The sequence below is a fragment of the Magallana gigas genome, chromosome 2 (genome assembly GCF_963853765.1).
Source record: "Magallana gigas chromosome 2, xbMagGiga1.1, whole genome shotgun sequence".
Classification (NCBI taxonomy): domain Eukaryota; kingdom Metazoa; phylum Mollusca; class Bivalvia; order Ostreida; family Ostreidae; genus Magallana; species Magallana gigas.
This window is the reverse complement of record NC_088854.1, coordinates 42,735,531-42,760,426: the sequence shown is the minus strand read 5'-3', so window position 1 is coordinate 42,760,426 and position 24,896 is coordinate 42,735,531. Positions and strand designations below refer to the sequence as shown.

Here is a 24,896-nt window from a genome sequence, read left to right as displayed (position 1 = left end):
TGTTTCCTTCAGCATGCATAACTTTTGGGTATACAGGACAATATAAAAAGGGTGTTATATGGCTGTGAGATAATTATATATAATTTTTATATTCATATACATTATACTTGTTTTTTGCCGTATTCACTTACTTGTAAAAACTTACGTTTTCATATATTTTTGATGGCCATTTTTAACTCTAGCTTAACCATTCATCATTACGGAACCTCTGCGGGGGGAAATAATGATGAAATATGTCATGGTTTATACAGGCATCGTTAATCCCTTTGAACATACTTTATTATATTTGAGGGGTTTTTTCCCAAGACTATCCCACCTTTTTATACTCGTATCTATAAAATGATAGAACCATTTTAACAAGAGCTTGGACTTTGGGTAGTTGTGTGATTGTGTCAAAGAGCAATGTGATGTAGACCTGTCTATTTCATATTCCAGCCACTCAGCCATGGTTCTTTGAAATCAACAAGATTTGTCTGCACTACGCAATCGGTGTATATTTCGCTTGAAACCAGCGTCATTTTTAACTTGTTTGACGTATGAAAAAGATAGCTACGCCCTACTGAAAGTCCAAGGTATTGTTAAAATGGTTCTAAATCATCGGTTACTTTTTCTGTGTTACCCACTAGATATGATGCTTTACTCAAACTTTTGTAACAGCAAAAACTTTGTGTTCTGTCATTCTTCAAAGTTCTGCAAGTCACTCGTTGCATTATGAAGGTCTTTGATTGCTTTTGATTTTGTCACTGTCTTCCCTCCGAGGATTTATTTCGCAATAATTCTGTACCAAACAAACAACTTTTTTAATACCAATTACCACTTAACATTCCATTGACATTCATATGGCCTTCCAGTGACTCTAGAAGCGATCACTTCAGCAAAACCATATCGTCTGGAATAATCTTTCAAACGCAATTTTATACGTACCGGGGTATATTGCCAGAAATTTCTTGGGCTTCAAATATTTTGTTGATAGAGTTACAAAAAAAAATACACCTTACGTCACTTATGAAAGTGATATACGTGTTCTTTTTTTCTTTTTCTTTTTATTTCGAACGCGGATGTTTGTTGGTTCAAATTTTAGATAAACACCCAGAACCAAGTCCATTAAACGATATCAATATGGGGGTAATTTAAATGATATATCTCAAAACAAGAGTTTTATATCTCAGTTTAGAGGATGATTGGTCCAACACACAAGCCAAGAGCTTACTTTTAAGAAATCCTTTTATATCGAATCTTTTAGAGTTTTTTAACCGAATAGTTTTGGGAAGTGACGTCAAGTTTACACAAAGAAACAAAAATCTAATAATTATTCAACATACTTACAATCTACAAACCTTTTAAAAAAAGATTTTATGGATCTAGAATTGCGACTATTTTATCTGAGCTGAAAATTATCACCCGTAGGAACCTGTCTTCACCAGTTATACAATTTAGTTTCGCTCAATATGAATGTATCCAAGATTATCAAAACGATAATGCAGTTTCTTCATTGTATCTTTCGAAAATACAAAAGTCGTAATAACTGTCACACGAGAACAAACATGGAACTTGCATAAGGAGTAAAGCACATTGCACAACATGGAATGAATCTAATCTATATATAGGATTTTTTTTTTTAATTTTCAGCAATAGTTTTAGAATACATTGTATTATGAAATCACCCCCCTCCGATGTAGTTGTATTTAAACTAACTTGAATTCTTTATATCAAGTCTGAAAAATGAAGATTTTTGCTAAAAATATTATAGAAAAATATACCACAGACATTGTCCTCGTTGTTATCTAATAGCATAAAAATATTATGAGAAAAAGCAAGTAAGCGAAGTACAAAAGGATGCGAAATAATTGAAAAAGGACAGAGACTAAGAAACTATTGGTCTGTAAACCTAAATGGTTTCTCAATAAACTGCGTGATCATATACCCCAAACAGCTTTAATGGGTACTTATACACTCAAAATTTATCAAAACACGAGATGCTTTTTTAATTTATTTTTTTTTTACCTCAGCTGCGAGTGATCAAACAAGAGAATATTTTTGATTTTACCTTTTTAGATCTTATGACTCTTTGGGAAAGGCCTATGACGGGTCACAAAGCTTGTTTCTTTGCGGATGCATCTCATTGGTCCTAAGTTTAATGGGTAGGTACAAACAATACAGCGACGTCAGCTTTCATTAACAAAACTTCGTGATAAATCAAGCGGAGAGCACGAAAACGAAAAGCCAAATTAAACCAATGGAGCATGAACAATGATATAAAACCAACGAAAAATTCATTTTTTTAACATTTGTGAAAAATATGGCATACTTAAATCAGAGGCGAAAGTCTCCGATTTTTGGATCATCGTTTCTCGGTGTGTTTTTGGTCCAATGTTTATTTACGAGATGTTCATTCGGTAAGAATTTAATAATAATAATTATCCCTCATCATTATTATGCAGACATTGTATCACATTAAATCTCTCTCAGGCACGTAACATCTGTTTTAAAAAGGGCTGGACACATCCGCTTAAAAAAAGAAGCAAATTCTTCGAATCTTGAAAATCCTATTCTGGGAGGGGGATGCTTGGCGTAGTGTACCTGTAATTTCAATTTCACTGTTGTTAATTTGTTCATCTCAACACTTTAAATTTGTGACATGCTCCCAAAAAGGAGGGGGCATGACCATGTTAATAAACTTTTTTTTACTTGTAAATTTAAGATAAAAAATTGTTGTGAGTAAAAGGACCCCCCCCCCCTCCCTCCCCCCGATGGTACGTGCCTCTTTTTGGTTTAATTTTCTGTTATATGCAAAAGTATTTCATAATTTAAGATGTATGGATTTACTTTAAACAATATAAAGTATAGATCAAATCATAGTTAATGAAAAATCAATCGGAAAACGTGAGAAGAATATATTGTTGCTAATCATAACTGAATAATATATGTGTTTTTTATATTGGTTAGAAATATGATGGTTGCAAATACTGGTAATTTTGCAAAGTCGATGTTTTTGCGCGATTGCGTTTAACAGATGTGTATGTATCTTCAAATGGAACGATCCCCTCATAATAAAATGCACTAACATATATTCATTCGAACCCTTTCCGATGTCTGTATTTTTTAAAAGATGAACAATTATTAATTTGGTTGTAAATTCTCTCGTAAAACGCATCTCTGTGTTTTGAAAACCACTGCCAGTTTCGCATAACTTGAATAAAACGTGTAATCCTCTGCAAGACTGACAAAATACCATAAAATATATTTAAAAGATTGTGGGAAACTTATACCTACATGTAACTCTGGCGTTTTGAGACGTTCAACGAACAAGTTCAAGTTAAGTGAATGCAAAATATGAAATATATTTTATTGAATGATCTAAATTTTCAAAAAACAATGTCGTGAAGTTAATATTGTGAATACTAGTAATTTGGTTACTAAAAAAGAAAAGCAAAAAAATGGAAAAAGACATAATTATATATTAAAATCAATTGCTCAGAAATTAACTTTAAAGTAGCAGGATTAAAGTTACATTTTGTTTTATATTATTTTTAACATTTAGGTATCTGGCATGCTCTTTAAAAAAAGACGTCTTTTGCTAGTATGCTTCAATACAGTTGCTAGATTTCTTTGGTTATCTGAATATCTCACTTTGCGACTAAGTCAGTGCTTTTCTATCTGCTTCGACCCCTCTTGTACGGGAGACAACAATTGACTTTCAAATTATTGAAATATAATCATAAGGAATATGTTCGTAAAAACAACAAAACGTGTCCTGTTATTTTCACGTCCCATCTAGATGAATCTTTGATAGCAATTTAGAATTTCAAATAAGACTGAGGATTTAAATAACTCAAATGTTATATACATGTATTAGGTAAATGTACCTGTATGGAAATATAAGATCTCTCAGATGTGAAATTCAAAGGGAATGTGATTCACTTTGTTTGATTAAGAATCTACGTACTTGGAAACATGTGTTCTTAAACCCGGATATACATGTATACATTTGGTTAAAAACCGCAGATGTTTGTTGCGAAAAACAAAGAACTGTCTAATACAATCTAATGACTGTACAATAATATAGATTTTTTGTAAAATAAGTGTTTAAAAGTCAAACATACATTAAAGGCAACTGTGGAAATTTGATCTCTTACGTTGATTGACAAGGGAGATTTTCAGAAAAATAGATACATGTACAATACGCGTTAGCCACACATTAACAACAATTTGTAATAAATCAATATATTTGTTTTAGCGTTATTAACGGTATATCAATTTACACTAACATGTACTTTATTTAAAAATGATCTATTGTATGTTGTTTTGCGTCCCTTCCTATTCGTTGACACTCGCTATACTAATGTGAAGAGCTATTAAGTTCAGCGCTTAAGACAATTGATCATCGAAAGTTCTTTATCATGCCCATTGAAGAGACCCCCATGCAACGTGCATCCTACAGTTGCCATATAACGTTGACTTCGAACTAGAAAAGACGTTCATAGACCAAATTATTCAGAGAGATGAAACTCTCTGCGACAAAAGCGAGACTCTGCGATAGAAGTGAGAGAGATCCCAAATAAATGTGTTTATTGAACTAAGTCTAAAGTTGTATAGAGGCGCGCCTGAGATTGGGCTTCGCCTATTGTTATCGTTATCGGTACATCTCAGCAAATTTTATATTAATATGGTAATAAAAATAAAGAACAGAATTTCTGTTTAATCTTCAGTAACGATCGAGATATCTCTCTTCAAATTTTGCATTGTTATGTAAGAGTTGTAATTAAGAGAGAGCAGGACTGCGAACGATAGCATTGTCTAGCCGCCTAGCTAAAAGTCATTTTTTGATATTGTCTAATTATTTTTTTTATCTTTATGTTTTTTTATGATAATGTAAACATTTATGTTTATTTTGATTTGGTGAAACAAAGAGAAATAACTTAGTATTTTGGGTTAAAATAGCTCATTTCATGATAGAAACTAACGGAATATGGAATTTAAAAAAAGAGAAAGAAATACCCCCCACCCTGTGAAACAAAAATTCCTTTTGAGAGGTTTTATATATTGTTATTCAGCATATTTATACCAAAGGGTTTGTTGTTTCACCGGGGGGGGGGGGGGGGGGGGGGCATTTGGCAGACCAAAACACATTCCAAAAATTGCATTTTGTTTTGTAACGTTTCAAAATACAAATGAATGAAAATGAAAATTTACTTTAATCAGAGACATAAATAATTTATGTCTCTGCTTTAATATCCAAAGTAAACATGTGATTATTAAAGTTTTTATGCATCGGCCGTTAAATAATATTTTCCTCACTCACAGGGACCAATTTCAATTAAATTTTTTAAGACCCCCCCCCCCCCCCCCCAGTTACAAACCTATTGTTAAAAAATTAATAATTTAACCACATATTTTATTTTGATATAAATTAATTGGGATTTGATAAATACTTTTTAGTAGATAACTTTGTTTTTAAATATCTGCCAGAATTTCCGAAATATTTGGATGTAAAATGTAGGCGGGAAACGGGCGTTAGCGTTCAAAGTTCTCTCTGTTTTTAAAACTTATTCTTGGTTTAAATAAAGTGCTGCCCTTTTGTTTTCACAAGTGAGCGAATGCACATTTTTAATATAAAAAAGATTGTTGACCACATTCTTCTTTATTGTCGAAGTAAATGTATCTTAAAAGCATCACCTTTTGCCCAAGTTGTTACATGTACATTGTAAACATGTAATAAAGCGTGCGCTATTTACACCAAAGTGGCGATGACTGCATGCATGAAAATTTCGTGCAATATCGGATGTCCGACGTAACATACATGTAGAATCACAGGCACCGGTAGCATGATGTATTTAGGCAATCTCTAAAATGAATAAATCCCCCTAAAAATATTAATACAATTTAATGGTTCATAAACCCTAATTTGCGCAGATCCAAAAAAAAAAAAATTCAGAAGGAGGGGGAGGGGGGTTAGAGGGATATATGTTTTCCAGGGGAGGGGGGGGGGGGTTCAAGACCTATTTTCGATAATTTTATCATTTTACTATGTGAATTTTAGAATTTTGAATTTCCCAGGGGTCTGGACCCCCCCCCCCCCCCCCCCCTTAGATCCGTGCATGCCTAACAGATAAATTTCACGCACATTTTCATCCATTTTAGGAGCTGAGGTGTTTTCAATAAGCCCTCCATACGGTAGCTTATGTGGAGAAACAAGAATGTTGATCAGTGGAACAGGATTCTCCCAAAACAAATTATCAGAAGGGAACGAAGTCCAACTGGTTTCCTTGGAGACATCGTATGACTGTCCAGTCAGCAAAGATGGAACCATGGAATCCATGATAATGTGTTATACAGTGTAAGTTTCTATCTATGTCTGCTCTGGAGAGAAGATGTTTGTTTTTTCACCTGCACGCTGATCTGTTGGTTGGTCAGTTGGTTGTTGGAATAAGTGTTGTCTGATCAATGTCTTGGGAAAACTGCTTAACAGAAATCAAATTTGGTACACTAGCTGGTATACCGCAATAGTACGTAAAATGGTTAAACTTTTCTGGACTTTTGCTTAATTGTTATAGATGTGCTGTCCACTCATCAGAATAATCAAGTACCCTTTCCTTGAGAGATGTATGTAGATCATTGTACAAGGGTACCCCTGAAGGAGAAGATTTTTAAAATGATTTTCAGATTCTGAGGTCAAAGTACTAAGGAAAATTCGGGATATAATAAGATCTAGACAACTCATTATGTTGAGAACCTTTTGTTTGTCAGACTAACTTTGAGGTCACAAGATCAAAGGTCAAGGGTTGATTTAGGGTACCATATAGAGAGACAATGTCTGATCATTAGGGATGAGAAAATTAGCTTTCAAAACATTTCTTTTTTCAATGATTTTTGTTTTTTAATGACAAAATTCATCTCAAATTTTATTTCATATTCTAATGTGTAATATGAGATTGAATGTAATCTAGATATGTAAACATACATAGACTGATCATAGTTAATATTTTTTGCGATTTCAGTCCTGGCATGAAGGAGGGTGTGTACTATGTCAGAGTGATAGTGGACGGTGTGCCCATCCCTGATGAAAACATGTGTCAACCTGAGGGTCCCTACAGCGATAAATGTCTATTTGAGGTATATACATAACCATGATTAAACAATTCCATAACATCATTCCTTTCTTACCTTCTGGACACTTTAACAGTGTTATAGCAAAGTGTCAAAGACAAGTAATTTATATTTGTTAAAAACATATTTTGTTATATCTGAGTTCACAATAATTTTTTTCACATTTAAAAAGGTCAAAGTACTACCATTGCTGTAACCATGAGTTCCCTATAATAGTATTTGCTATAACTGTGTTTTACTGTATTTACTAGAATACATCTTGTCAATTTTCATGGAATTTCCAATTTTTCAAGAGTTCATTTGGATGTAATATCATATCTTTGCTTGGATAAATAATAATTAAATCAAGGCTGCATATTATCATTCATTGGGGGTACAGATTCTTGATTTTGGACTCAATGAATTCTAAGAAAATCTAGCCACAGCTAATGACACTACATTATTCATCTAGATTAGAAAAGTTGGTCCTATGAATGCTTCTTTAACATAGATATGGAAGAGTTGATGTTTTTAACTCTATAATTACCTATTGTTTGTTAGCAATTGACTTCCTGTTTGATTTTCATCTAATTAAGAGCAGCTAGTAGATCTTTTGAACATGATCTACTCCATAAAAATGATCGAAGACTTTTTGAACACCACTAACGAGTTCAACTTTTGATAATCTAAGTAGGAATTTAGAGTTGATCTTTTGAACATTACAGTAACTGTAGATCTTTTATGCACAACTGTAGCTCTTACAGGTAAATAAGATTAGTTGATCATTTTCACACTTTTCATATATTAAGTGATTCAACACTGCTCACTTTGAGATGAGCAGTTGTAGAATCTTTTGAAACATACATCACCTTGCACAAGAAGATGAAAATTGAAAAAATGTTTTTTCTTGAATACTCCTCATGTACTTATCATGGTGAATATCATTTTGGAATATAACCAACTGTAAACCTTCCTTTACTCCCTACAGTTTTATTCATGATTAGCCATGAAATACGTAATAAACTGATTTGTGGTGCAACTTTTTTTTTTGGCCAACCAAGCATATGTAGTGGAAGCTAATCTTAAGCAGGTACAAGAGATATCAAAACACTCCTTTGCTGAGAGAGAGAAAAAAATTATCTGTTTATTCATCTCAAATGCAATATTTCAGGTGCGAAAACAGAACACCCCCTACATACAGAGTGTCTCGCCCACATCCTTTTCCCCTGGACCGGAGTCAGTAATAGCTTTAGGGGGGATGATATTCACAGACAGATATGGGACCAACGTAGCGGCAAGCTCTAATGGAAAGGAGGAGACAGTGAACCGAGTTTATGCTGGACCGCTGACGTGTGAACTGAAGAAGACTAATGATGAACTGTAAGTGAGCTGAGCTCAAGTCTAACAGTCCGCTCATTAACATTACCCATCCTTTTGACACGTACACTAAAATATTTCAATTAAAAGATGAGAAAATAAAAAAAATTAGAACAATTTAAAATGAGAAAATTGATTACTCTATGTCTTGATATGAATTAAAAAGTGTAATTTGTTTGTAACTGCATGCATGTTTATATAAAAGAGAATCATCTATTTTTAAAAAGATAAGTTTGTATTTCAGTTATGGACTTCAACTAGATTCTCCAAGTTCCAATAAAGGTCAAATGAAGTGTAGATACCAGGGAACCTATATTGGTGAGTACTGGTACATGTACTCAAATTACTTTACATGTGTCTTAAATTGGTAAAAACTCAAAGTTGCATATTGGTTAATGGTTGTATCTAAGTGCTAACAAAACATATAAAGATCATAATATTATCAATTATTTTACTCTATTCAGATTTTCTCTTTCTATTATGGTACACTTATTTTTATTACATTTCTTTTCAAACCATATCTTTTTTTCAGGTAACTCCAATGCAAGTTTCATAATTGGTGATGGACCATATGGAAGGTGATATATTGGTTTATGAATCAATAATTGTTAAAAATTTTACTAGATAAGTGGTTTATTCTTGTATTCTAATCATTTTCATGCTCATGTTGTATATACACGAGCATATAGACTACAAGCACTTTTTTCATACATATAATTTACTCATTGTTATATAACTATGGTATATCAGTTGGGTTCAATTTTTTGTAAATTGTCAACTTATTACACAGATTTATGGGGACATTATTTTGTTGAAATGCTTATCAAATATTAATAACGAATAAAAATCAGGTTTTATAATTGTTGATGATGTAAATATGTGGATGAGGGATCCAGACATAGTACATGATCGATATAGTTGACCCAGTCCAAAATGAACTCTAATTATGATTCACTCCAGATGGACAAATGATAAGAGATTTGATTTCTGCCTCAGTATGGATTCTAAGGATTAGATATGAGAGATGTTCCATAGTTTTTGATCAAAACAAATTGAATTGTATGATTTTAGATCTTGCCGCCAACTGGATACACTGTTGGTCAGTATCAACAAACAGATATATCAGTTCCAGACCTTCCCGGAGATAACAGGGGTGACCCCTTCCTCTGGGAGCACTGATGGGGGGACAGACCTAACCATTGCCGGGAATTATTTTACCGGAACAATGGAGAACACTGAAGTCTATATTGGAGGCAAGTCCAGCCTAATGTGATAAAATAATAAATAATGATGTATTTCAGTACTGTTTTTCTTTCCTTAAAAGGGTTGGGGTCATTCATATGTAACAATGATTGATTGATCAGACAGTTTAGAGAATTATTTTTTTCAAGGATCATACATTGAACAGCTATACTGGCTACTTGCCGCTGGGGTCTCTTTATGTACAGTAAAACATGGATAAAGCAAACTTGCTTAAACAATCATATTACATTCATAACAAATCAGACTTGCGTGTTAGTTGGTGTTTTGTTGTAAGCATGTTGTACTGTATTTTTAGTTCATTAGTTGTCCACTTTCTTTTCTAGGTGAGGAGTGTGAGATAACATCGTTGACCAGTACAGAAATACAGTGTACCTCACCCCCTCAGCCAGCAGAGCTACCCACACACTTCTGTGGTATGTCAAATCTGCGTCCATAGTTTTATCTTTCATTGGGATCATTCAAAAGATGGAAAATAGAACAGTTTTTTATTAACAAGACCTTGCAGGACGTAACTATATATTTTTTGCATCAATAGAACTAAGTTTAAAATGACGCAGGTTTTGAGTGAAATGTGCATAGAGTGCGTGGTCTTGGCTCAAAAGCCAGACAAATCTTGTTGATTTCAAGGAGCCAGTTAGTTGAGTGGCCAACAATGAAAGATGGATCGACAGGCCTACGTCACATTGCTGTTTGACATAACTACCCATCTAATCTCTTGTTAAAATGGTTCTAATTGTTTACCTATGCATAGACTTCGATGTTTGTGAAGGCTTTAACATATAATAATATAATTTCTAAAACAGGTAACAGGGGTCTGCTTTTGGAGGTCTGGACCAGTGGTACCAAACTCTATACAGAACTTGCAGACATTGAGACACTTACCAGTTCTGACACAGGCTACAGTGAACAACAAATTGGCCAATCTTCCTTCAGTCATCCAGAAACCAACTATGTCTCTCGAACTCGAGGCTCCTTCATAGCGCCTTACTCTGGGGAATATTTGTTCATGATTAAATCAGCAGATGCCTCTAGCCTGAGACTGAGTACGGACGGTGATCCAGCAAACAAGGTGAGGCTGAGGGAATAGAAGCGCATTGAAATGTACGAGTTGAATTCCTTTTGGGTTAATTTTGTATGCAGAATTATTTAAAGAAGTTTTGAAACTGATCCTGAAGAATTTGTTGATGTTCTGTGTATTTTAGGGCAAAGTTATCATCTTGTTCTCTAATTGATCAACATACTATAAATTAATAACCAAAATACAGTATAATTAATTAGTGTGGTTCTTTTTCTAATTAACCAAAATATCCATTATTTTCATCATTACATAAAAATATAACTATCAGGTATCCAGATTTTATAGCATTTAGAATGCATTCAAAAGGGCTACAAATGTTAATACATGCAGTTGAACTTTGATATCTCGAATACTGATATATCGAATACAATGGATATGTTGAAGTGATTTGTAAGTCCCAGCCACTTATTTTTTAAGTATTTTACCCTCGATATCTTGAAAACTAGGAGAGGCAATACATGTGTGTGCTTTTGTTTTGCAGGTAGAAATTGCAAAGTGTGAGAGCACCTGTCCAGAATATGGGTCATCTCCCTCTCAGACCTCGGGCAGAGTAGTACTGACTGAGAGTCAGAAGTAAGTATTTTAATATTATCAGTCAAAGTGCATGAATGGGATCAGCTATGTGTACTATAGTCTTTTGTTGCTCACAATGTGAGCCATGTTTGAGATAGACTGTTCCAGGAATCATGTTCAGATAGAGCCTGATCAAGTCTTCCCCCTGTCTGACCCTCTATTTTAACTTGTCCAGAAAATCGAATATTTTTTTTTTTACTTAAAACTATTTACTAAAAATCACAATTTCTTCTATCCTTCATCAGATATTTCATGGAGGTATTGCACTCGTATGGATCCAGTGGTAGTCCACTGGTTCAGGTGGCAGCCCGCTTCTTTGATACAGAATTGACTAATCAGAGCACAGGAATTGTCAATATGGAACATCAGCTAGTGAAGGTTAATATTTAAACTAAAAGAAAAATTAGTTAATAGCTTTTGAAAAACTTTAACATAAAGTTCACATAGTTATATGTGTACCAGACGGAAAAAAGTATGATGGGCACTCTAATATTCATAAGCATATATGTTATGTTACGCAGATAGGGCTTATTATTGTATAGTTGAATTATTGTGATCCCAAGAATCATTGGGTGAAAATTTTGTGGTTTGAGAAAAAGTTTAATGCATGGGGTTGTTTCTGTAGTTAAGAAAAAATGATGATTGACAACAACTTAAAGTTTGAAACGTTGCAAATGTCACAATGTAACAGAAATATATATATATCACAAAAATGTTTTATTTTCCTCAAATGTTTTGTTTTTCTGTAAAGGTTACATCCACTGTTGTCAGAGAGGTACAGAGGGTAAAGATTGAGATAGTGGCAGATGTTGGAAGTCAACGTAATGAATATCAGGTCATAGAGGTCACAGAACTAAGTGGTGGAACGTCTGATGCCACATACAGACTTGGCCTCTATGGAGTCTACACAGGTAAGATCTAGGTCACAATTTTATGAAATATAAATGCATGACTTTTAAAAGGGAGTATTTTTTCTCCTTATTTCAAAAGTCCCCTGGTACAGCATGATGGATTTTTTCGAAAAAGAAATTATGCAAATATAGAACCATTTTACCAAGACCTTGTACTTTCTGTAGGATGTAACGATCTATTTCTTGCGTCAAAACAAGTTAAAATGACGCTGGTTTCAAGTGAAATATACAACGATTGCGTAGTATTTGCTCAAAAGCCAGACAAATCCTGTTGATTTCAAAGAGCCATGGCTGAGTGGCGTTCAATGAAATAGACAGACCTACGTCACATTGCCGTTTGACTCAACTTCCCAAAGTCCAAGCTCTTGTTAAAATGGTTCTTTATGCTGGTACTTCTCACTTATTAATAAATGTTTGTAAATTCTACCCCAGGGAGGTATTATAGGCCACTAGCAACACCGCCTCACCTTGTCCAGTCCTGAACTAGCTTAATTTTCAGTTGGTACCACTTATTAAAACTGTACCCTCTTTTCTCCATCTCTGCCGAACACTCCTCCAGTAGGTGTTCTTGGGCATTGCTTTGAGTTTTTCAGGTTAAAATATCTGACAAGCAATGGAATATTTTGGCTTTGTTACATTTGGTCAATCTGTCAATTATTTAACTTAATTTTTTATGTTTTTGACTTTTCTAGAACCCGTGAATCAAATTTAACTAGGCAAAATTATGTAAGGGTTGATAAGAGGAAAATGAATTGTCAAAATTAAGGTTATTTTGATATCTTAGGGAGAAGTCATGTGTTAATGTATGGATCACGATCTTTGGTGAAATTGTTTTGCCTTAATGCTTCTGTTTTTAAGATGACTGCTTGGTTTCAAAGTGATTTTTTGTGTCTCCATGCAATTTGCTGTTTTTTACTGTGCTTTAATTTGTTTTGCTCAATATTTTTGAGATTTTCCTATAAGTTTTACTCTGTGTCCATGGAGAGCTAGAGATACATTCCTGGTGTTTTCTATTTTATCCCCGTTCTTATTCATTTTACTTTGGCCATGCTTTACTAATATTTCTTGTAAAATGGTGTTTTCTGATTGCTGCCTCCAGGGTCAAGTCTTGGAGAAAACCCAGTCTTTCTTCTTCATTTGTTGGGGCTTAGCACTGAGAGATGTTAATATATAATTCCTGAGCATGTTGATCTTGTAATTCTGTATTTCATTTGCAATGGTTTGTGCTTTTTCAGTGATGTACCTAGACAACACATTCCAAGTTATTGATTTGGGATGAAAAAGCATCAGTCTTGTAGCCTCCTGTTAGCTTTGACAACAAGATTGCATTCTCTTTCACTACAAAAGATCTCTCTCTCTCTCTCCTGATTCTTTGCTTGTGTTGTCTTATTATAATGTTTGTTTAGATTGTTTAAACCAAAATTAAAAAAACAATGACCATGCATGCATAGAGTTGAATTCCACAATATGAACCCACATGGTAGACATAAACACATATGTAGGCATAGATTGCCTAGATTGCATAGATAGGCTAGATACATGAAGGACATTTTAGGAAACGATTTATATTTTTACATGTATATACATGTACGTTTGTTGTTTCTTTCTCTCAGAGCCCTTCACCTCTACATCTACAAGCGCAGATTTTAGGCGTGCTTTTGAGAACCTCCCCTGGTACATGAATGTTGGGGACACTGTCGGTGTACAGATAACCCATTCGACCACTTCTGAGGTCAAGGTCACCATAGAAATCCAATTCTTCACAGGCAGAGGTAATTATAGTTCTTTATTTACTGAAATCGGTGTTTAAAACTGTTGTTAATGTTATGCATAATTTGATTTCTTAATTGTGGAACTGAATTTCTGTAATAATATTGCCTAAATTTTGCAATCCTTAGAAATTATAAGATCTGCTAAATGAAGAGGTCATCCCTTACATTTATGCATTTCAAAAAGTTATATAGGCTTGACAGTCATTTGCCTTTAAAAAAGGTGATATCAAAATCTCAGGCCTAGACTTCTAAAATACTCTGAACTTTTTTAAGGGGTTAGTGTGAAGGTCGCAGCAATAGTCTTGACAATGTAAAAATGTGAAGAAGTCAAGCGACATAGTAATTAAGAACAAAAATACTTTTAGTGCTTTAATTATCAATATAAAGGATTTTGCAGTTGTTTTGATTATTTAATATTGAAATTTAAGATCAAACATTTTTTTTTCAAAATGTATTCATGTTTAAAAAAATTGGTATTCTTATTGTAATAACTACTTGTAAAAAATATTGTTGTTCTTTTTTTAGGAGATATTCCTACACTAGAGTTTTTGCAAGCGGATGGCTCTCAGGGGGAAAAGTTAGATATTCAAATCAGAGAGACGGTCAAGGGTATCCCAGCACAATACACATTTGCAATGCAAATGGAAGGAATCATTTCTCCATTAATAAATAATATAAACGCTGTAAGTGTTGGACACCATAATTTGGCTGCACTTGTTTATTGCATTTGAAAATATATCTTTGTCTTTGTATTTTATCTAATGGCATATGTATTTTGCACTGTAGATTCCAAATTGAGAAAGAGAAATAATATTTGACTTTTTTTGCAAGAAGCCTAAATTTTGTAGAAATTGAAAATTTTCTTTTATTATGCCCCCCTTTATAGAGGTGAGGGCATATTGCTTTGTTGCTGTCCGTCTATCCGTTGGAATGTTGCTCGGTAGAGCCTCGTCCTAGACCATGAACCTTGTCCCCTCGTTTGAATTTCACTATCCCACACTCGTCATAATGAATGATTCTATTAATCTGCCCCCACAGGTAATACCCAAGATAGATGAGATGTTCACCACAAGATGTCCAAAGTTCCTGGGACAGACAGGATTTTTCCATCAAAGCTTTGAGACAAATGGAGGAAATAGTGGGGGAGAATGGATGAACGATCGCGAGGCTTTCTGTGGACGTGGTCTCGTCAAAAATCCAACGTATTTGTACTTGGATAATGGTGGATTCTATCTCCAAGGAACTGTGAATACTGTAGGTATTTACATGCATCAGTTAAGATTATATTTCTTGGAGCTGAGGAGAGACTTAAAATTATAATTGAAATCCACACACTTTTAGCATACTTTGTTAAATGAGCAAAATTTGAATAAAAATAAGCTGACATTCTCTGTAGGCGCATTTTCTCAAAGGGTCACATTTAGAAATATCTTGTACTATCAAGAAATTACTGCAACCAGATAAAGTTAATCCGTAATCAATTGTCATTGCTATAATTTTGTAAATTTTGTTTGATATACATGTTCATGTAATTACCAAGCAGCTTTAGACATGTTGCATAATGTGAATTGATTTAATTTGTCCCATTACTGATTACCAATGCTTTTTAGTACTATGTATGGTAACTGATTTTCATAAATTCTTGTTCCTTAATTTTGTAATTTGATCATAATAAACCCCGTAATCCTGGTTTTTGATTGAAGTAAACAAAATTTTTAATGGTTATGAATTACCAATATATGTTGATTGAAAAGAATATTTAAAGTGTGATTTCAACATTGTAGATTTGTTTTGGTTACCATGGAGCCATACAGGACACTCTGACCTTCAAATACACTTACATGGATGACACAATGACCTTGATAGAAAATAATTATAAATCCTTCACCATCAGCATAGGCGAGGAATCAGATGAGTAAGTTCGGCTAAATGGCATCAATTTTTTAATTACATTAATTGAATGAATTTCTATCGCAAGAAAAAAAATGATGCAGTGCTAAATTTAGCATTATATTGAAATTATATAATATTTAAACTATAGCTTGTATTTTAAGTTGGTTATAAGGTCAATTATTGAATTGAAATTGAAATTAGGACAGTTATGTGGGCGGGTTTGTTAAAAAAATAAACTACACATGTGGGCTGATAAAACAGGGTTGTCAAAAATGGAGAATGTGACCATTAATCCTCTTACCGGTAAGTTATAGATTTTTTTTCAATTTCATTTTTTTGATTTACATCAAATTATTTCTTTTAGGTGGAAATATACCTGCTTTGACATACTGTCAGCTCTGAGTAGCTTTAAAAGTAATGGGCAGAGCTTCAAAATACAGTACATCAAATTAAGTAGAGCAGGGGATGTATTCGTAGATGAAATATACATCGGCCAGGGGCCAAGCACACTGGACCAGGGTAAGAAGGCTACTGTGTATCCAGGTTTCTTTGGGCTATTATCTCTATTTGTGGCAAATTATTTTATTTTGCAAAAAATAAAACATACAGAATATATGTTTGTCTTAAACGAGTCCTGTAAAAAATTCTAGAATCGCAAAAAATGACCCACACACGTGAAAAACAGTACAGATAGATTAACTTTACTTTTCAAAATTTTAAGTATGCTAGAAACCAAAACCTGGATGTACAGCATTTCAGCTGTAATTTTAAAAACAAATTGTAAGCCTAATTATGTACATGCATATGTAGTAGTTACCCCATATAATGACACAAGTGTCATTATGACCATGCCCATCGGGTATCTGCACATAATCAACAATATTGTATGGGATAAGTTACTTGTACCATAGTTTACGATTATTCATTACATGTATATCTTATTATTATAATTATCGGGAGTGCAATTGCCTCCAAACGATAGATCTACAGTGCCAATGCGTTTGTCTTTATATATGTACATTGTACTCCGTGAATTTCCAAACGACTTCCTTTCCCCGACAAGCATTAATTATTCTTTATTTTTTTTTCTAAAATTCATAGCCATAATGAATAGATCGACTTCTAATTGTTATATTTTTATTTCATATTCATTCATTTTCTGACTTATAGTACAATATTTGCTTAAAAGTATTGAAATTATTGACACAATTTCATATTTACGAAGTCAACCCTAAATTGTGCAATGCTTATGTTTAAACAATTAAATATAAATTGATGAAGGTAATTAGTTTTTTAAATCATATTTGATACTCTGTATCAATAATATAAATGTAAGGTTTTTTTCAATGGCTGAAAAAAAACATGTACCGTACATATATAAACTGAACAAAATCAATCAATAAGCAAAAAAAAATTATTTGAGAAATGCATGTCGCGAAACCGTGAATGGTTAATGTCAAATCCGATTGGCTACCTACTCTTCACTCTGTCCACAAAACAAGTTTACTATTCAAACGCGTTTCTATCACGTGATTGACTTACTATAAAACCTTTCTACAGGATACCCCTAGCTATTTCATTTAACACGCGTTTCTCTTCTTGTCTGCACACATGGAGGAGAATATCTAAAAAGAGTCTTTCTGACAAAGCCACTGCCGATATCGTTTTGTCTCGAGCTACAAATGAGATTTATTTGACGAACTAAGTTAGTCAAGTCAGTTATCCGTGTTGAGTTTTGGCAATTTTGATATGGAGGAATCTCTTACTGTGAAGTTTTATGGATGTGTTAAAAAGCAACTTTGTTGATGTTGTTTTTACTCGAGATAGTAAGCAGAGTTAAATAAAGTGTGGAGTATGTACAATATAACTCACACTTTTATCAATAAAAAACTCGCCAAGCTATGGTACAAGTATATAGATCTATCATGATATGTTTTCCTAAAAATTCCTAAATCAAAGCATCACCAATGTTTCAAACAAATAATCACAACCTTTGAAAGCCTTGCTTTTAAAGCTGCTGTCTGTCTATGTAATGTATTAACAGCGCCCCCCCCCCCCCCCCCCAAAAAAAAAAAAAAGAAGAAGAAAAAAGAAATATTTGCTGAAAGAGGGATGATGTCGTTTTTCAGAGAATGTCAATTTATTGCGAATGAAGCCAGTGATGCCCAATGGACACCGGATACACTACACCCAGGGAATAGACACCTCCGTTCCACCAGTATACAGTGTGGATATCACTTTCTTCCCTTTGGAGTGTGGCCATGACTTTCCTTTGTTAAGTGTTGTCCCTGAACAGGTATTTGATATACATGTATAGACGTCTTTCTTATATAATTTTTATACTTTTACACATATATCAACACTTTTTGATTGTTTCTTATTTTATAAACTTTAATATCGATATGCTAACAAATTATTGCAAACATGTTTCATTGGTTATCCTTTTTCGGTCTATAAAAAGACTAATAACATGAAAGTTGAAGTGGAGCGAATGAGTGCAGCCTCACCCCCTGTCACAGGGACATTCACCTTGACCTTTGAAGGACAGGAGTCTGTGGGTAAGTTAATGTGTGAGGGGGATGAAATCTTTTCTACCTCTTTCCTGTCATAACTTGTAATACATACTTGTTTTATGCTGATCCTGTAGGTTAATGAAACTGCATTTAATATTGAAAATCTGTATATAAGAAATGAGAGATTTGTTAATGTTTTAAATCAAATTAAAAGAAGTTTTAGATTGTTATTTTTTCCTTTCTACATGATACAAGATTTTTGAAGCAGACCCTGATATCATTGGCATTTGATTTTTGTTTAGAAAAGAAGTGCATGGTAGAAGATTAAGCCCTAAACTAGTTTGCTATGTCCTGGTCTGTTGAACAATTATCTCCCACTGAATACTGATAAGGTTGCTATGTCCTATTTTGTTTAGCAATATCTCCCAGGGAAAAATAATAAAATTGCTATGTCTTGTTCTGTTGGCCATACAGTAAAACTAAGGTTATAGCGAAGTCCTAGGGACCAATGGATTTACTTCCTTATATCCGTATAATGAATTCGCAACAATTACTATTGCGAACTCACTATATACATGGTTTCTTTCACCAGACGACAATTTTTGCTAATGGAGGCTTAGAATGGAAATACAGCCTACCCCGGATATATTGAAATTCAGGGGATCATGCAAATTATTTCAATATATCCGTATTTCAATATATTAAGCGAAATTTATTGACGTGAAGCCGCCATTTTTGAAAGTTCAATCCTGATGTAAGCATAGAAAACCAAACCCGAACACATTATTTGGTCATCATTTATCTATTAAACAGTGAACAGATTACATGGAATATTAGTCCTTGAAAGTTTGATTAAAATTATATCCGTAAGTTTCATTTTGTTTAGTATCTTAAACATCATCATAATCTCCGATCGCATTCTTTTATGTTTTAGAGAAAAAATCACAATACTCAAACGATTCAGTACTGCTAAACGCTGCTTGTATATCATCGTAAGTGTACTCGCGATAATCTCAACACCCTTAGCTATTTCGAATTTAGGCTTTGTCCTTTTATCAATAGCCATAACTAGTTCGTATTTATTGTCCAAAGATAAGGTTTTTCTTTTCCATGGGGTTTCCATATTGCGTCGACCCTCTATACATCCGTATACGTAAAAACAAAAAATTCAACAGTGAATAAAGTTTACTTTTTAAAAGACGTATAAAAACACACATGATGAGAACTTATCAATTCACGTCTTTGTATATCAACCAGTCAGTCTGGCATAATTACTGTCACCAACCGTGACGACAGCCGCCAGGGAGTACTTCAATATAACCGTTATAAAAACAACTAATTATCACCTATGGGGATCGATCAGTGGCTTCAATATAAGCGATATTTCAAAATAACCGATTTCATTATATCCGTTATATCAATGCAAAGAAAACGAGAGACAAAACCTGGGGATTTATTTCTATTTCAAAATAAGCGGAATTTCAAAATAAGCGATTTCAATATAAGTGGAGTAAGCTGTACATTCCTTTGATACCTTTAATAATCGGACTGTAGATTGAAGAATTTATGTGAAAATGAATTACTTCTGAATCAATTTATTATGTCAAATGGTTGTGCAAACTTTTTGAACTGTAAAGAAGTTTGTTATAAAAGTGTTAAATTTTGTTATTATTCACCTTTAGAGGACTCAAAATCAGTTTGCTATACCAGTCTGTTAATTCATTATAACTGTTTAATTTTGCAAAGATTTGTTAAGAATTTTACCAGGGATTCAAAAAAACTTTGCTATATACGAGATTTCGCTATATCCGTGTTTGTACATAATGAGTTTTACTGTAAAATTAAAATAAAATAAAATTGCTATGTCTTGTTCTGTTAGCAATATCTCCCAGTGTGACGGGGGAGGAGCTGAAGGAGATCCTGATGACGAGTGTACCCAACATGGGAGAAGTCTACACCTACAGACACGGCGACTGTGCGAACTTTGACCTCAGTATAGCATTCTTGTCCAGACCAGGTGACCTTGAAACAATTCAGGTACTTGTCAAAGAAAAGATTTGATTGTAAATGGAATCATTATTTATTATTTAGCTATAGACATGAGAGAGAGAGAGAGAGAGAGAGAGAGAGAGAGAGAGAGAGAGAGAGTTTGTTTTATCCCTACACCTGCAGACACATGCCTGTACAAACTTTGACCTCAGTATAGCATTCCTGACCAGACCAGGTGACCTTGAAACAATTCAGGTATTGGTTGTCAAAAGGAAAGATTAAGAGAGAGAGAGAGAGAGAGAGGAGAGAGAGAGAGAGAGAGAGTGTTTCATCCCTACACCTGCAGACACATGACTGTGCAAACTTTGACCTCAGTATAGCATTCCTGACCAGACCAGGTGACCTTGAAACAATTCAGGTATTGGTTGTCAAAAGGAAAGATTTGAAAAGAGAGAAAGAGAGGGAGAGAGAGACAGATAGAGACAGAGACAGAGAGAGATGCTGATGATAAAGTATTCTAATGTAGTATTGTTACCCTCAGTTTTCCAGCCAGCTGTCTGGGAATGAAGTTTCGATGACAGTAGAAACTGTGGCTGACGGCAGCTTGAACTTGGATCCCATTCAGGGGGATATGTTGTGTAGCTACAGTAGCTCCCCTCAGGTGACTGTCTTTGTGAATGACATACCTGCTCGCTGTAGCGCATCCTCCCCCTCCACTGGCTGCTCTTTTAACTGGGACCCCTCAAGTACCCCAATCATCAATAGCTGCTCTACCAGTAAGTTTCTGTATTATGCACTCAGCAACTTTTCTTTCCTGGACACTTCTCATTTATAGAGTGACATCATCCTTCTTTTCTCTTTTCTTTCTTCTCACCTGTATATTTAAGTGTTAAAGGAATATGAACCACCAATTTCAGTTACATTAAGTGTACATGAAGCCTACAAAAAATTGTTTTCACTAACTTTGTTTACATTGATGATTTGCAGAATAGGTAAAGAAGTAACTTATGAAACATGGAAATAAAATATTTTCTGAAGTGGTCTGATTAACATACACAAATGGGTATTGATGAGTCTAATCTTTTAGTAATTGATGTTAAATGATAGCACATATTTTTAGGAAATGAAATAAAAAATTCATTTGAAAAAGAAATAATCATTTGCTTTCTTCAAATTTAGGTGGATCTGACGTTGTCATAACAGGAAGTGGATTTTCAGCGAGTGTAGAAGATGTCACAGTGAAAATTAAGAATGCAGATTGTACTGTAATTGCTGCCTCTGAGACAGAAATAACCTGCACTCCCTCACCGCAAACACCGGCAGGGAATCGTAAGATAAACGTCTATATAGCAGGCAAAGGAAAAGCAGCCTTGGCAGATGGAGCGTCCTGTAGGTTCTTTTCCACTTTGAAACCAATCGTATCAGTGACCCCTTCAAGCTGTAGTGTCGGAGGTAAGAACAAGTGCTATTTCGTTTTACTATTGTCATGCTGATGAGGTTGATCTACATTTAAAAAAAAAAAAGTGACGTGGTGAGATACCTTTTAATTGTTCAATCATGGAAAATTTACCTTACAAAGGTTCCATGATATTATATTGTATTTATTGAGAAAATTTTCAAAAATAAAAAAAGCCAAATGTAAATTAAATAATCATATTTATGAAGGCAATAATTGTTCTTTGTTTTGCGATGAGTATTATTACCGTATCTGTCAAACACGACCCAGATTGAAAGCCTTTTTTGCCATCCAGAGGAACCTTACATGGTTGATTTTAAAGCTCTGATATAAAAATGTAAAATGCCTCAAAAATGTGATCCCTAGATTGATATTTTCCATAAATCTACCAAAGAAATATACTTGATATGTTAGCTTGCACAGCACCTAAGTGTATAATAAGAATAAAGTCAAATGTATGTACCGGTATTGCATTATACTTATACATTTAAGGCGTAAATGATGAGGATGTCTAAGATATTATTTTGACTTTAATTTTTTACAGGGAGATGTTTGATGACAATAACTGGAGGAGTGTTTTCTGCAGATGTTAGCATTACCATGAACAATAATGTCTGCGAAATCAAAGAATTCAACAATGATGTAATTAAATGCATGGCGCCAAAGTCTGTAAGTTCTCTAACTTTAATTAAAAAAATGGTATAGAATCATATATACAATGTGTGGACTAGATCAGCTTCTTATCTGTATTTCTATCATGCTGCTGAGTCAGCGACATTTACTTCAATATCCTCCATCTGATATCTCGTGAGATGATGATGACTTACTGATGTCTCTTTTTGGGTTCTTGTGAAATGGTGATGACTCGTTGGTATTTCTCTGAGATCGTGTGAGATGGTGATAACTCAGTGATGCCTCTTCCTGAGATATTGTGAGATGGTGATGACTCATTGATATCTTTCTCTTAGATCTTATGAGATGTTGATGACTCATTAATGTCTCCATTTGATATTGTGTGAGATGACTCATAGATGTCATAGACGACTAAGATTTTGTGAGATGGGGATGACTCATTGATGTCTCTCTTAAGATCTTTTGCGATGACTCATTGATGTCTTTTTTCTTTTGAGATTTTGTTAGATGAAATTGACTTATTGATGTCTCTTTGAGATCTTGTGAGATGCTGGTGACCCATTGATGTCTTTCTCTGTGATATTGTTGGATGACTCATTGATGTCTTTCTAAGATCTTGTTAGAAGGTAATGATGCCCCTCTTTAAGATATGATTCATTGATGTCTCTCATAGATTTCGAAAGGAAGGTGATGACTTGTTGATGTCCCACTTATAGATTTTGTAAGATGTTTTGGCTCATTGATGTGTCCTGATATCTTGTGAGATGACCCATTGATGTGTCCTGATATCTTGTGAGATGACCCATTGATGTGTCCTGATATCTTGTGAGATGACCCATTGATGTGTCCTGATATCTTGTGAGATGACCCATTGATGTGTCCTGATATCTTGTGAGATGACCCATTGATGTGTCCTGATATCTTGTGAGATGACCCATTGATGTGTCCTGATATCTTGAGAGATGACCCATTGATGTGTCCTGATATCTTGTGAGATGACCCATTGATGTGTCCTGATATCTTGTGAGATGACCCATTGATGTGTCCTGATATCTTGTGAGATGACCCATTGATGTGTCCTGATATCTTGTGAGATGACCCATTGATGTGTCCTGATATCTTGAGAGATGACCCATTGATGTGTCCTGATATCTTGTGAGATGACCCATTGATGTGTCCTGATATCTTGTGAGATGACCCATTGATGTCTCCTGATATCTTGCGAGATGACCCATTGATGTCTCCTGATATCTTGCGAGATGACCCGTTGATGTCTCCTTCTTAGATCTTGTTTAATGGTGATGATTCATTTACGTCTCCCTCTGAGATCTTTTGAGATGACTCATTGGTGACTCTCTCTAAGATTTTGTAAGATGGTGATTACTCATTGATGTCTCACTCTGAGATCTTGTGAGATAAAGTTGGATGATTTGTGTCTCTCTCTGAGCTCTCTGAGTATCTTCCTTATAGATCTTGTGAGATGGTGATTATTTATTATTATCTCCCTCTGAGGTCTTATGAATTGGCCATGACTAGTTGATGTCACATCTCAGATCTTATGAAAATGACAATGAATTAGTCTCCCTCTGAGATATTGTGAAATGGTGATGACTAAAAGATGTCTTCCTGTCAGATCTCGTGAGATAGTAATAACTCATTGATATCTCTCTGAGGTCTTTTGAGATAGTAATAACAATGTGAGATGGTGATTATTCATTGTTGACTCACTCTAAGATCTTGTGAGATTGTGATAAGTCATTGATGTCTCCATTTCAGATTCCTAAACTATTATAGCAAGAGGTTTAATTTCAATATTTGGACAGGTTTGATTAAAAATATCTAAGATTCAAGTTCATTTTCTTTCATTGTTGTCAATTTATAGAATGATAATGTTCATGAAGGAAAAGCAGTAATTTAGAAATTCTATGGGATTGTAATGGTATTGGACACCTCCATATTTTGACATACTTCCAATCAAAATAAACAATAAAATAAAGCATATTTAAATAAACATTTTCTTTTCCAAAGTCATTACCTAACAGCGTATCGCAAAGGGTTAGAGCGTTAACTACGGATCTGTAGGTCATGAGTTTGAATCCCGCTTGGGCTTTAATAATTTTTCTTTCTTAAAAATTTCAAACCATATTTTTTTATCGAAAATTTTGAAATTTGAAAATTTTGAAACGGTTAATTCACATTTATATCGACAGGTGTCCCATACCACCTTAAAGTCTGTTTAGTACATACACATACTAATAAATACAACAAGCTTTCATTTCTCAGACGGTCTACTTCAACCTGTAATTTGTGATGTATCTGAGCTAAACAGTCCACAATTGAATACAATAGCAA

The 24,896-nt window shown here is 34.2% G+C and overlaps 1 protein-coding gene across 1 annotated transcript in view; it reads left to right on the top strand.

Moving 5' to 3' along the window:
- The first annotated feature begins 2,290 nt into the window (after nt 1–2,290).
- Nucleotides 2,291–24,896, top strand: part of LOC105339097 (fibrocystin-L) — a 45,726-nt gene continuing 23,120 nt past the window's right edge. The window contains exons 1-23 of the mRNA XM_034445204.2: nt 2,291–2,396; nt 6,142–6,337; nt 6,999–7,113; nt 8,258–8,466; nt 8,708–8,781; nt 8,996–9,041; nt 9,535–9,716; nt 10,050–10,139; nt 10,530–10,795; nt 11,286–11,377; nt 11,623–11,755; nt 12,129–12,288; nt 13,902–14,060; nt 14,586–14,743; nt 15,099–15,314; nt 15,845–15,975; nt 16,318–16,472; nt 18,083–18,249; nt 18,415–18,511; nt 20,346–20,503; nt 20,997–21,231; nt 21,635–21,907; nt 22,456–22,580. Coding sequence (XP_034301095.2) covers nt 2,300–2,396; nt 6,142–6,337; nt 6,999–7,113; nt 8,258–8,466; nt 8,708–8,781; nt 8,996–9,041; nt 9,535–9,716; nt 10,050–10,139; nt 10,530–10,795; nt 11,286–11,377; nt 11,623–11,755; nt 12,129–12,288; nt 13,902–14,060; nt 14,586–14,743; nt 15,099–15,314; nt 15,845–15,975; nt 16,318–16,472; nt 18,083–18,249; nt 18,415–18,511; nt 20,346–20,503; nt 20,997–21,231; nt 21,635–21,907; nt 22,456–22,580 — 3,534 coding nt within the window. The 5' untranslated portion in view covers nt 2,291–2,299. The remainder of the gene's footprint in view (nt 2,397–6,141; nt 6,338–6,998; nt 7,114–8,257; nt 8,467–8,707; nt 8,782–8,995; nt 9,042–9,534; nt 9,717–10,049; nt 10,140–10,529; nt 10,796–11,285; nt 11,378–11,622; nt 11,756–12,128; nt 12,289–13,901; nt 14,061–14,585; nt 14,744–15,098; nt 15,315–15,844; nt 15,976–16,317; nt 16,473–18,082; nt 18,250–18,414; nt 18,512–20,345; nt 20,504–20,996; nt 21,232–21,634; nt 21,908–22,455; nt 22,581–24,896) is intronic.